Below are 13,568 nucleotides of genomic sequence, written 5' to 3'. Positions count from 1 at the left end.
TATAAGCTGCACAACAGTGAATGCTTTTCTACCTTGGCCACATGTTGGTCAAAGGCCAGATTAGTGTCTACATATGTTCCCAGATTCCTGACTATTGGGCCAAATCTTAGGACTGTTGTTTCTATGGAGTAATTAGCCTGGGTGACCGTTTTCCTAAAAGGCACTATAATGCTTTTCTTAGCATTGAGTTTTAATCTGACTTTTGCACCAGTCATTTGTCTGTGTTAGACCCTCTTAAAAGATGCTTGTGTCATGGGAGGGATCTATGTCATGGGGGGGGGGGTGACGACTGTGCCCTGGCCCAGCAATCAAGGAGCCTCAATCCTCACCACTAACACCAGGGAGGTCGTTTCATAGAAGAGAAAAGGATAACTAATACACACAGTAAAGTACAATTTCGCTTAAGTGCACACAGAGATCAGTCAGTCTGGGGCTGGTTGCTCCCTTGCTCACCAGGTCCCCAATAAGACTCCCCACTGGCACAGCTATAGGGTCCAGGTCTCAGCCTAGCTGGGCAAGCTAAAACCTCCAATACCCTCTCTGTCCAACCAATGCTTCATGTCCCTGCCCAAGTAGCTGACACAACACACACACACACACACTTTGAGATATGTATTTATATAACTTCACAGACACTCCTGGGAAAGGCTGACACAGATTCTCCAGCTGTGCCCCTTTACCCATACCATACGGTAGTAATTCCTGCCACCACCCAGCTAATATCAGCTACTAAAAGGCCCTTAAAAGGGTGTCCAATTATTACTGTGCAATATTATTATCCAATGGTAATGTGACTATACAGTCTAAGACTTATTACAGTGGCCTATTACAATAAACTCTATAAATATGCAATGTACTCTAGAGCTTGTCTCTACACAAACCAGCCACAGATAGAAGGTTTTAAAAATATTTAATAATAAATAATTAAAACACAAGACAAAACTACTACACCACAGAGATATCTAAGAGTTCAGAGATCACACAGAAATTTAAAATAATACAGTAGGGCAGGTCTGATTTCAAAGAAAAATACCTAATTAATCTTTACTAGCTATAACTATTCCTACAAGAAATCACAGCGCTAAAACCTATATGTGAGCATAAGGCAGAGTGCTGATAAGTTGGATATCAAGATCAAAATGCTTGTCTCTTGTGAGAAGAGAAATGGTATTTGAACATTACTAACAAACATGTCTGCTGGTTCCCTCCCCAATTACCTCATGTTTTCACCTAGGTTTTCCCAGGCAAACAAACTGCATTATTTAGCAATCTAACACCTGCTCAGAAACTTACAACAATAAAAGTCATTTCACATGTATACTCTAACAGAAACCAGAGCAATAAAGCACATTCCACATCTAAATTATGGTCATAAACTTTAGCCTTAAAACAATGAGCATGAAACCTTCATCCAGACTCACTGGTGCCGAATTCTAACATGAAAGGGTCATAACATGCTTCTCTGGGCCAGAAGAGTGCACTGTTGTCATATATTTTGCAGTTTCACATTTCACAGTATTCTTTTACATTCAAGAAAACATGCCTGTATTTTTACATTTATTTACAAATGCCAGAGTTATATATCAAATTCTATTTGACTAGGCTGGCAGCCTTCGCCCATCTCTCCCCAATCGTCACAGGGGGAATCTATGTCATGTGTAAACTTGGTCAGCCAAAGGCCCTTGACATTAGCCTTTATCAGTGGGAAGTAGATGCCAAATAGTAATGGCCCCAGCATGAAGCCTTGAGGTACCCATCTGGTGACCAGTCTCCTAGTGGAGATGGTCTCACCAATCCTGACTTCCTGGGTCCTACCTGTGAGCCAACTGGCAATCCAGTGAGCTATGTAGGGGCATATGCCCAGATTGGTGAGTCTGTCCACTATGCCTGAGTGACGTGTTATCCTGAATGCCTTGGCCTGGTCCAGGTAGGCCGTATGCAGCATTTCCTCTCATCCATTGCCTTGGTGACCTTCTTAAAGAAGGTCACCAGGCTTAAAAGGCACAATCTCCCCTTGACAAGCTAAACTGAGCTGGGTCCAGTGTCTAAAATTTCCATGACAATTCATTCCATGGCTTTGCATATGAGACTTGTTAGACTAATAGGTCTGTAGTTTCTGGGGTCAGCTGATGGTCCACCATTGTGAAGTGGGATAACCGTTACAGTCCTCCATTCTCATGATACAAAGCCTGTCTTGAGGCTATAGTCAAAAAGTGACTCAGGTGGTCCTGATAGGTCAAGTTTCCAGCTATTTAAGAAGCATCCTGGGATACTGTCGTGGCCCATTCTGGCTGTATTTTTGTGCCACCAGGATCTGCTCCCTGTTAATAACTGGGGGGGGGGGTTCTGCTAGAAGGTACTTAATGGAGGGAGGAATGGGGGGAGTAGAGGGTGAAGTTTGATCTAAATTTCCAGCCAGCAAAATCGCTATGTGGCTCTACTCAGTGAAGCTGGCACCACTGACCATCAGTTTGGGACACTGATGTATGCTGTCTTTGAGGTTTAGGACATAGCTGTAGACAGTCTTGTGGTTGTCTTTAGCCTGTGAGGCTATGTTTACCTTGTAATTGGTCTTGTTGGACTTAATTAGTCATCTTAGTTTCCTGCTTATTTTATTAATATAGCTAAATATACTACCTTTCCCCCTTTTCTCTCATGTTTTGTTCCTTTTATATTTCAGGCTATTTTATGAAGAGGACCCAGGGTTAAGACACCACTCAATTTTATTTGTCATTAAGGGTACATGCTTTACTGTATCATGCACTATATATTTTTTGCAGTACACTCTCCCAGTACAGAAAGTTTGCCAAGTGGGAACGAATGCCTATAAGTTTGCGTTATACTGCAGTTTATTTTGGTTTCAAAATCATCCTGCAAATAAATCATTATTTTTCCTCAAATCAGGGTTCTGTTTACAGTGTTTAGTGTAAACACATACCATGTTACATCACTAGTTTAACAGAAGTTAATCCATTACAAACAACTTTGCATGAATAAGCCCTTTGAAACCAATGTTTGTGCTGTGGGCAACAAGCATAGCTAGGACTGGATTAAAGGGTAGATGCTGAATGGGGTGCAGTAGGTAACATGGAAGTGAAGTACCGGTATTGCTGATTGACGATATTATTCAGTAGTGTGATTACCATGCATTCACATGTGATTACCATGCATTCACATGTGATTACCATGCATTCACATGTGATTACCATGCATTCACATGTGATTACCATGCATTCACATGTGATTACCATGCATTCACATGTGATTACCATGCATTCACATGTGATTACCATGCATTCACATGTGATTACCATGCATTCACATGTGATTACCATGCATTCACATGTGATTACCGTGCATTCACATGTGATTACCATGCATTCACATGTGATTACCGTGCATTCACATGTGATTACCATGCATTCACATGTGATTACCGTGCATTCACATGTGATTACCGTGTATTCACATAAACATCACAGTTATTTTATTCAGTATCTGGATTACTGTGCATTCACATAAACAGCCAAAGATGTTTTATTCAGTAGAAGGATTACCATGCACTCACATAAACAGCTACAGTTATTTTATTCGGTAGAGGGATTACCATGTACTCACATAAACAGATACAGTTATTTTATTCAGTAGAGGGATTACCATGCACTCACATAAACAGCCACAGTTATTTAAATGAATGCAAGTAGATACATCTGAATGATCAGAACATCAGAGCAGGTTCTTGTTTTACTTTAGTTTGAGGGAATGTCAGAGTAGGTGATTGCCCAGGGTACAAATTAAAGTTGTTACTGCTCTGCTACAGATTTCAATTTGACTGCCTTCAACAATTTTCTGTTTTGGTTTGATCTTTCACTTCCAAAGTTGTAATTCTTATTGCCTTTAGAATACAAACAATTGAGGAAATATCTATCTTTCCAGAAGCTGTGCCTTTAGACATCAAATTCATTGAATAACCTTAAACCGATAGGGCTGCTCACGGCATAATGTGGTAATAACAAATCTACAGTGCTTCAACTGTTGGTGTTGCGAATCATTCAGAAGTAGGATGCCCTTACCTTCCCATTCTTCTTGTGATAATAACTGAGGTAAGGGAATCTGCCTCCTTGTCGGAACTTGGCCGATTTCTTCAACACCTCATCATCAATGGATTTAGGCACAATCAGCACTGAGGGGTATGAGAAACACACAGCAAAATCCTTGTTGATGTAGCTGATCCTAAACGCATCTGTCTGAAAAGCAAAACAAGATCTGTGGCGTTAACCTTGATTAATAACGTGCAGGAACAACTTCCATTACAACAAAACAAAGGACCTCTACTCTTTAACAAAACAAAGGACCTCTACTCATTTCTGCATGTGAGTATAATAACTCTTGGAAAGCTACTAGGTTACAAGTTTGATATCACTGCCAGTGAACCTATGTGATGCCGTTAAGGAGGGAGGCTGCTTAACCAGATCTCAACACCTATGCAGGGAAAAGACAATTTAGAAAGAAATAAAAAAAAAATATCAGTAGAATGAAGGTACTGTTTAGGCATTTCAACTTACTTTAATTTTCCCTCTATGACATGCCCTGGTAGAGGTTTACTAGTTTTGAGAAATATGTATCCTTACCTGTTTACTAATATTTTTTAATTTTATGTATGTTTGAATCTCTCTGCCCACTCTCTCTCTCTCTCTCTCTCTCTCTCTCTCACACACACACACACACACACACACACACACACACACACACACACACACACACACACACACACACACACACACACACACACACCTTATGTTTGCCTCAAATATTTCTGGTGGCTTTCTAATTTGCTGAGATATATGACAGTTAATCAGTGCTCAATCCATAAAAAAATATTTATGAAAGCCTGAAAAGTAAAACTGGCAACTCACTGAAAACTTTTATTTAGGTGCAATGCCTCACATCCCTCTGGATGGGTACATTCTGTGCACTCCTGTAATATAACAAAGTCAGAGTTTGGTAAACCATGAAACAGTTAAAAAACCCTGGATGATTTGTCTTAGTGCTTCAAGCTGTCCTAAATGACCCCGTCTGAACTGAGCAATAATGGATAATTATGGCCCTCATTCTGATGATGCCGCTCTTCTGTATGAGCACAGTTTCTTCACATCTCCCTCCAATTGTCTCCTCCAGTTACAGTGCATGCGTCTTTCTGTGTTTTGTTTAGTATCCAGGACAGAATCAGACTCCCCTTCTTTACTCTGTTCATTTTTGAGTTATTGCATAACATATAATACACATTTCAGCTGTTGTTCTGATTGATTTGGGATAGTGAGTGCAAGTTCTCCTTTTCACACTTACAAAATCTGGTATGCTTTTGAAAATGGCAGTATACTACTGTCATATAAAGAAAATAAACTGAAAGCCAGCAACCAAATCCACAAACCATACCTTCAGTTAAAATCTGTGTAAGGCAATTTCCAAGACCTGAAGTAAACTTAGTTGTTTAAGTTTACTTTGAGTCTTGGAAATTGCCTTACATACAATTTAACATAAGGTGTGCTTTGTGGATTTAGTTCCCAACTTTCATTCATCATATAAAGAGGTGAATGCATTTCTAAATTGTAAAATTGAGGTGAAAATATAACAATTGCCATTGGACTGGGTTTTCCAAATGTAAATGTAGATGTATCATTTGGGTATTTTTATATTTTTTGAAGCATACAGACTTTATGACTATCTTGTTGACTTAAATAGTTAAACTGTAAACAATAGTAACACTGGACAAAAAACTGATTTCATACAGCAAATTCTAATATTACCCTTTGGTACAGTTGTATAATAACAGTTCAGTACAGTACTTTGCAAGAAAGAGTCCTAATGATGGCATGTTTGAAACTTGGGACCAGAATATCAAAACTATAGCCAGTATACGGCCCCTAGTTGAAATGTATTGGAACTAGAAATCCCATTGGAATGCAATGCAACACTTTGCCAGGTCACAATAAGCCTCTTTTTATTAAAAAACAGTATATCATTTCAGCTTTTCCCCACCCACTTTCATATTTAAATGGTGGAATGCATTCCTGAATTCATTTCCTGATGACAACTAATTCACAGTATAAGTAAAAATAACATGATCCGTGTTCTTGTTTTGGTGTTAGTGTTGCTGGCTCTGGAATTGCCCACCCCTCCTGTAAGTCTGTATTTGAACACTCCTCCTGGGTCCATCTCATTTGCTCATTTAACAGAATACAGTGAGATCATATTCTGAGTCTAGTATTCACACTACATAATACAGAGAGAAGATTTGAGACGGCCAATCCATTTAGGTTCTTCCTTCCTCTCTCCTTGCACTTAAAAAAAATTGCACTTTATTCATCTGCTTTTACTGTATTTGTGTTTCTTCCTACTTTATTACTTTATTTTGCTTTTGCATCATCTTAAAAGAACTCAATTGTATTTATTCTGCTGCATTTATTACTGCTTGTTAGTAGCCTGATTAAATTGTAACTGTTATTCTAAGCCTTTTGGTTTAAGCACTTGGGCTTCAGACCAGTTGTTTTACATTAAGAAGGTTTGTGGTCTGCATTGTTGTGGCAGGACAGGTAGCTTACATCCTAAGTTGGGGATTGCTGATTGAAGGCCCAGTGTCAGTTATTCTAAAACTGTATTAGTTCTGGTTAAGCACTTGAGCTTCAGGCCAGTTATTTTACATTAAGAAGGTTTGTGGTCTGCACTCTTGTCAAAGGAGAGGCTAGATTCTGCCCTTCTGAGCTGGGAATTTCTGGTCACAGGCTTATTGTGCCTGCTTATTTGAATTGTTTCTTTCTGAAATAGGTGCACCTTGTTGCTGTAGCATAGGACCAGATTCAGGCCTGTTGAATCTAGCTTTGTTTATATAACTTGAGCACTGATCCAGGCCATCTTTTTTTGGAGAAGGTTCCCTTGCACCCTAGTAGCGTGAGTATGCAGTTAGAACGTGTCTGATTGAAGATTGCTGGAACAGGGCTCAGTTTTGAGCTTTTTTTCTGGTTAATTGGGTAACTTGTTTAAATCAGTTTGTTAGTTTTCTATTGTTTTATATATATATATATATATATATAAAAACTGCACTTTATTCATCTGCTTTTACTGTATTTGTATTTCTTCCTACTTTATTACTAGGGGCATTGACTACAATTCTGAACTGAGATATATAACAGTAAGCATCCTTTTCTGTGCATTTAATGTGTTTTTTGATTGTATCTGCTTTATTTTCTGGAAAAAATATACCTGTTTCCCGCCTTTCTAAGCTAGTATAGTCCAGTTTTCAGGTTAGTACTGAATTCAGGGCTGTGTTACAAATCTCTGTGTTTGCTCATACCTTACTTGGATAGAAGGAAGTTTCTCTGTTCTCCTGTGAGAGAGGGGAGCTTTGAGCAGCCTATCTCTTCCTGGAGGAGTGGTTTCAGCCCAGAAATTAGTAGTTTATTGACCATTTTGGGCTAATTTCTATCTCTTTCATTTCCCTGCTATAAAAACTGGATTTGCCTGGTTTTGCATGCAGGGCAGCGTCAGTTAGCTAGGATATAACTATTCCCGGCTCCACAAAGTCTCCTCTTCAATTTTTCCCTTGGAACTAGACAAACTTTCAACTTAAGCACTCAAGCCATTCATTTATCAGCCTGACACTTGCTCAAAACTCATAGCAAATACTTATAAACCCTAACAGTAGACCCCCCTATACTGTACAGAAGGACAAGGCTCTCTATTTGACCTTACCAGCCATTCAGTAAAACTGTTCACTGTATCTATCCAGGCATGTCCAAAGGGCAGTTTCAGGTGTACTCTCCAGTCCAACTGGTGAATCTGGGCATTTTGAGGCAATGTTACAACTGCCTCATGTACACAGACAACCCTCTCCTCCTACCACCAAACACTGATATATGTGAGAGATGCAATTATACAGCCAAACTGGAGGCTAAGCTCTCTCAACCCAAGACTGGATCAAGCAGTCAAGAGGAGAAGGGAAATACTGGCATTACACCACCAGTCTCACATAGACCCATTAAACTAGCACCGGCAAAAAACACACATAAATACATGAAAACATACTCGGAGGCTCTAAATAAAAATCTGCAAAAACAACAGAGACCTTCAAATCAGACATCCAAGCAACCTCCACCTCCCAACACAAACCACGAAACACATACTTCACAAAATGAGTGTGCCACGCAATCACATGCCACGCAATCACAGCCCTTAAGGCAAAATAACATACCCAACATACTAGTAATAGGTGACTCTATAGTCAAGCACACTGACGTTCCACTCACTAGGCTGAATAAGGAGAAGGTTACTGTTAGCTGCCTGTCGGGTGCCAGGATCCCCCACATAACACAAGCACTCAGGTCACTTCAGAACAAGTACAAATGCAACTCTGTCATTGTCCATGTTGGTGTGAATGACCTGAACTGTACCTCCCTGGACTACATGAAAAGAGACATGGAAGAGCTCTCTGATCACGTAGCCCAGGCCGGTATGACCCTGACCCTGAGTAACATCCTGCCCTCACCAAGAATGATACCACGGTATAAAGAAAAAATTATCAATTTCAACAATTGGCTAAGTTTCTGGTGTCATTCAAAGGGGATCCAGTGTCTGTCCACCTGGGATGACATGCTCGACAAGCCACGCTGCTTTGCTAGAGACGGATTGCACCTGTCACCCTTAGGCTTTCGAATACTGGCCAAAGCTCTTGCCACCTCCATTGTGCCTTTCTTAGGCAAGGCTCAAAAGACAAACCCACTGCCGTAAATAGCACAAGTAACAAAAATCTGAGGGTAATACTACTCAATGCCAGAAGTCTAAACCTCAAAATGCATGCACTGAAGTCACTCCTCAGTATGGAGAAAATCAATATATGTGCAGTAACAGAAACCTGGTTTAAGGCTCCAGAGAGCACCTCAGCACTACCAAGCTACAACTCATACCATACATTTCGGCCACAGGTCCCGGACCGAAGTACAAAAGGCGGGTTATTATCCATATTCATCAAGGATACCCACAACCCCAGGTTAGTGGCACAGCACGGTGCTTCAGAGACCATCCACATGCAACTAACAACGGGCAAAACTGCATTTCAAATTGTAGCTTGCTACAGATCACCCACCATGTCCCAGGACCCCCATTCCATGTTTCTGGAAACACTGGGAAACATAAAGGTCCTACCAAATACCCGAATATTGGGTGATTTCAACTACCCAAACATTAACTGGGAAAACTACTCAAGTACTAACTCCAACATTTCCTAGAATTTATAAACTCAAATGCGCTGGATCAACTGGTCAACATTCCCACCAGAGGTGACAACATATTGGACCTGGTCATCACCAACATGGGCGACTGGTGTTCCACACCGGAGGTCAACCCCTCGCTGGTTAGATCTGACTATAAACAAATCACTTTGGATATCCACATTCCAACTCCACCCCCGGACAAGGAAACCACCGTGAAAAACTTTTCAAAAGCAAACTTCACATTACTTAAGACCAAGGTGGAAAGTTTCAAAGCCTCCATGCTAAAGGATAACACTATCCAAGCTGCAAAATCCTTTACTAATGCATTCTATGGGCACCTGCATGAATGCATGGATCGTGCTATCCCAAGCAAAACCAAGACTCACTCCTCCAAGAAAAGGATACCAGTCTGGTGGACCCCTGCCATAAACAAGCTATACAATAGAAGGAGGAAACTATTACAGAAAAGAGTAAAATCCCAAGAAGGGAAGACATCCCTGATCAGTATCAGCAAGAAACTACGATCCCTCATAAAATCGCCCTAGGCGAGCTTCGAAAGAAAAATTGCCAAGGACTCTAAAAATAACCACAAGGCATTCTTTAGGTATGTCAAGAATCTAAGTGGCAATGCTCAGATCTGCTCAGAGTTAGTGCAGAATGGCACAAAATACACTGAACCAACCAATATGGCCAACATCCTGGCAGACAGGTTCAGTGCAAACTTCACCCCCTCTCACCCTGTTTCTCAGAATATTCCCTTTTCTCTGAATTATGACAGTCTCAGAGTTAGTAGATGTAACTTTGTGGGGATGCTGGAGACTTGCTCCCACATTAAGGAGAGTGGAGGGGCTTGCCCCCTGTAAATAAGAAATTTAAAGAAGAGCAATGTTCAAGATTCGCTCTTCTCCTGCAGATTCTGTCTTTTTAGCATGTCGGCACTCAGCATTTTGAGTGCCGACATTTCAATAGGAAGCCTTGGTCAGCTCTTGCTCACATCTTCATCAGTTACAAGTGACCAGCAGAGGGGAATGCATGAGAGTAACTGGGAGGAACTACACAGACAGACACAGAGGGAAAAATATAAATACACGTATCAGTACATTAGATTGTCAATGAACTTTCATAGACAGCAAATATGTAGAGAAAGTTTATCAATGATCACAGCTATTAAAAAACACTGAATTACAGTGATAGCAAATGTAAGCAAATGGCTTACAGCTGTGATCACCTAATATAAGCACAAACATTGCTTTTATGTGTGTGTGTGTGGGGGGGGGTTGCTCCACATTCTCCAATGTGGGGTCTCTGCTTCCACACCCCAGAAAAAATTAAATATACTAACTCACAACTGTTGAGAAAAAGGATAACTCCTGCAATTATATTTCAATCAAACTGTAACAGTTCAGCTGTAATATAATCAGACCACTGTAACTGACGAAAATTACGAAAATCTGCTGCACGTGATAAATGCGTGCCATGAAGAAGCACACGGAGGCTGGAGAAATCTTTCATGTTAAATGAAGTCATTAATAAAACAAACACGAGTTGTACTTAAACAAAGGGCAGCTGCTGCATTTTCTTTATCAAGATGCACTATTTAAAACAGATACATTACAAATGTACTTTCCTATAGAAATGCATTCTTTTCACTGGTCAGTCAACCATAATCATAATGGATGACCACTGACTCCAGTTACTGATACTGTACTGGTAAGGACGTAACACAGCAGAAGTAAATGGTTGTATGCAAAATTTACATTTAACCATTACAGAGAATTTTCTGTAAATGCTGACAACAGATACAATGAGAGAATGTATTAAAATTCTCTATACGTAGGTGCATAAATTGCAATTTCACTGTAATTGCCCTTTAGTAAAAGAAAAGAAATGAGGTATTAAGTTACTTTGTATCACCAAAACCAAGCATGGGATTCAGTAGCCAATCTTAGTGACAAATTCCAGTTATTACCATTATTAATTATCAATGTTACTCTAAAATAATCAAGCCTCCTTATCCAACAAAATGTAAGACCAACTGGTAGCATTCTCTATCTTTACAGCTACCTTGTTGTACCATGGAATAGTCAGCAAAGTCACCCCTCCCCAGACTACATATCAGACAATAAATGCCCTCCCTAAGAGATGATACAGATAATGTTATATCCCTAGTCAGACCCAGATTTCATATTGTTACTGATACAAAGAAACTTCTGCAAATTGTCCCCAGCAGTATGGAATCCTCTGTTGTTTGAAACCAAACAAGAATGCAAACTAGACAATTTCAAAAATATTCTGAAAGAGAGTTTTTAATGAAGCCTCTTGCCCCTATTACAAATGAAAGGGGCAGTCTAAGCACATAACACATCAAGCTGTAGGAAACTAAGCCAAGAGATGACAGGTAATATAGTAAAATTGTCTCCTAAAAGTCTTTTCCCATCATGGTATAATGTAGATATACAATTTTACCGTTCTCCCTTCATCTACTATCATATGATGCAAAACAGAATCCTACATGTACATATTACAAATATCATACCCAGAATGCTTTCATGTCCCGTTTGCATAGTCTGTACTACAAGTGTCTTCTTGTGTAGCAGCGTTTCAGAGTGTGAATATCTACATATCCATATATAGAGCACCTACAACCATATAGCTTGCAGGGGCCGCGTCACATAATACAGCTACTTCCTACACATGTATTACTGGGCTAACTTGGTCAGGCAAAGTGTGTTGAATGAAATGCAAGGAAAAGTAAAGCTGAAAAGCAACATTAAACGTTTTTTTTACTTAATCATGTTTTGTTCAACCCACCAGTGAATAGAAAGGTTGTAAAATTAATAAGCAAACTTTAAAATGCACTTCAGAACATACAGAAAGCCATTAATTCTTGAAAAAATGAAGAGTAAGATGAAATGTAAGAACGGGAAGAAGAAAGTAAAAGAAAGTAATGTGCAGGTTGTGGGAAGTGTGGGATGGTGAGAAAACAGGGAGAGCAATGAAAGGATGTGTGCATGTGGGTTGGAAGAAACAGCAGGCAGTGGGGGGGAGGGCCACAGAGTCCTTTGTCTTGGGCTCCATTTCAGTTCTAGACAGCCCTTACATAGGGTTGCTGTAATGGATCATTACTGCAACTAAATAACCATCACTGTGAATGTCCTCCCTGTGAGATAGGCCAATACAGTGTGCTGCACTGACCTGTCCGACTGTAAAACTGTTGTAGGACAGTTCAGTCTGTGTGTACGATTAAAACTCTGCAGCATGAACTTGTCTGTGGAGCAAAGCTCTCACATACAGACAATGATGCCTCCAAACAGGTTGCCAGTAACATACACAATACACCTACTATGCATGAATCATGCACATAAACTCCCATATGCTGAGGCCCTTAAATGCAATCTACCCAAACCTCAAAGACCTCCCATACTCTGCCCTCAGCACCCCCCCCCAAACATTCTACAAAGACAACACTCCCCAGAACACATACAAACATATGTCACAATGTCTCAACCTCTAAGCCCTTATGGCAAATTGCCACAGAACCCCATATATTGGTCACTGGAGACTGTATTGTGAAGATGAGGATGGAGACAGTTATGGTCAGTTACCTATGAGGGGAAAGGATCCATCAGATTACATGTGCTCTCAAGATATTGAACAACAAGCACCAGTATGCCTCTGTCATAGTCCATGTGGGTGTACCTTTCTAGACTATATGAGGAGATACAAAGATTATGTGTCCAGGCAGGTATGGGCCTACCACTAAGCAGAATTCTACCTTCTCCAAGGATCATACCACAAGGAAACAGAAGATGAATGACTTTAACAATTGGTTAAGTTACTGGTGTTATCCTAATGAGGTCTAAGATTTGTCAACTTGGGAAGACATGATTGACAGGCCACTCTGTTTTGCCAGGGGTGGTCTTCACCTGTCACTACTAGCTCTTCAGATAATGGCTAAAATATTGTCTAACCCTGTAGTGCCTTTTTGGGGAATGCCAGTCTGATAAATCTCCCAGGGAGTAAATTCTATGCAATATAAACTAAAGGTGTTACTGCTCAATGCTAGGAGTTTCAACAAGGAGCTCCACTCCCTGTAAATGCTTCTCACCTTGGAGAGTGTTGGCATCTATGCAGTTACTGAGACATGGTTTAAAGCCCCTGAAGGCAACTTGGCAATACAAAGCTATAATGCCTTCCACACATTTAGACCTACTACCATACAAGAAGCAACAACAGGTGGAGGTGTATCAATCTACATAAAAAGTAAGCACTTCTCAAGACTGGTGAAATAATATAAAAAGT

At 40.2% G+C, this 13,568-nt stretch overlaps 1 protein-coding gene across 5 annotated transcripts in view; it reads right to left on the bottom strand.

Moving 5' to 3' along the window:
• The window catches only part of LOC122810968 (myotubularin-related protein 9-like), a 557,891-nt gene that overhangs the window by 348,285 nt on the left and 196,038 nt on the right, over positions 1-13,568 (bottom strand). For all 5 annotated transcript variants that reach the window (XM_044082497.1, XM_044082502.1, XM_044082503.1 and 2 more), the window contains one exon: positions 4,074-4,247. In XM_044082497.1, coding sequence (XP_043938432.1) covers positions 4,074-4,247 — 174 coding nt within the window. The remainder of the gene's footprint in view (positions 1-4,073; positions 4,248-13,568) is intronic.

This window comes from Protopterus annectens, chromosome 1.part1 (assembly GCF_019279795.1).
Source record: "Protopterus annectens isolate FY-2018-M chromosome 1.part1, PAN1.0, whole genome shotgun sequence".
NCBI classification, from domain to species: domain Eukaryota; kingdom Metazoa; phylum Chordata; order Ceratodontiformes; family Protopteridae; genus Protopterus; species Protopterus annectens.
The sequence above is the reverse complement of the archived record's forward strand: the minus strand, read 5'-3'. Positions and strand labels throughout refer to the sequence as shown.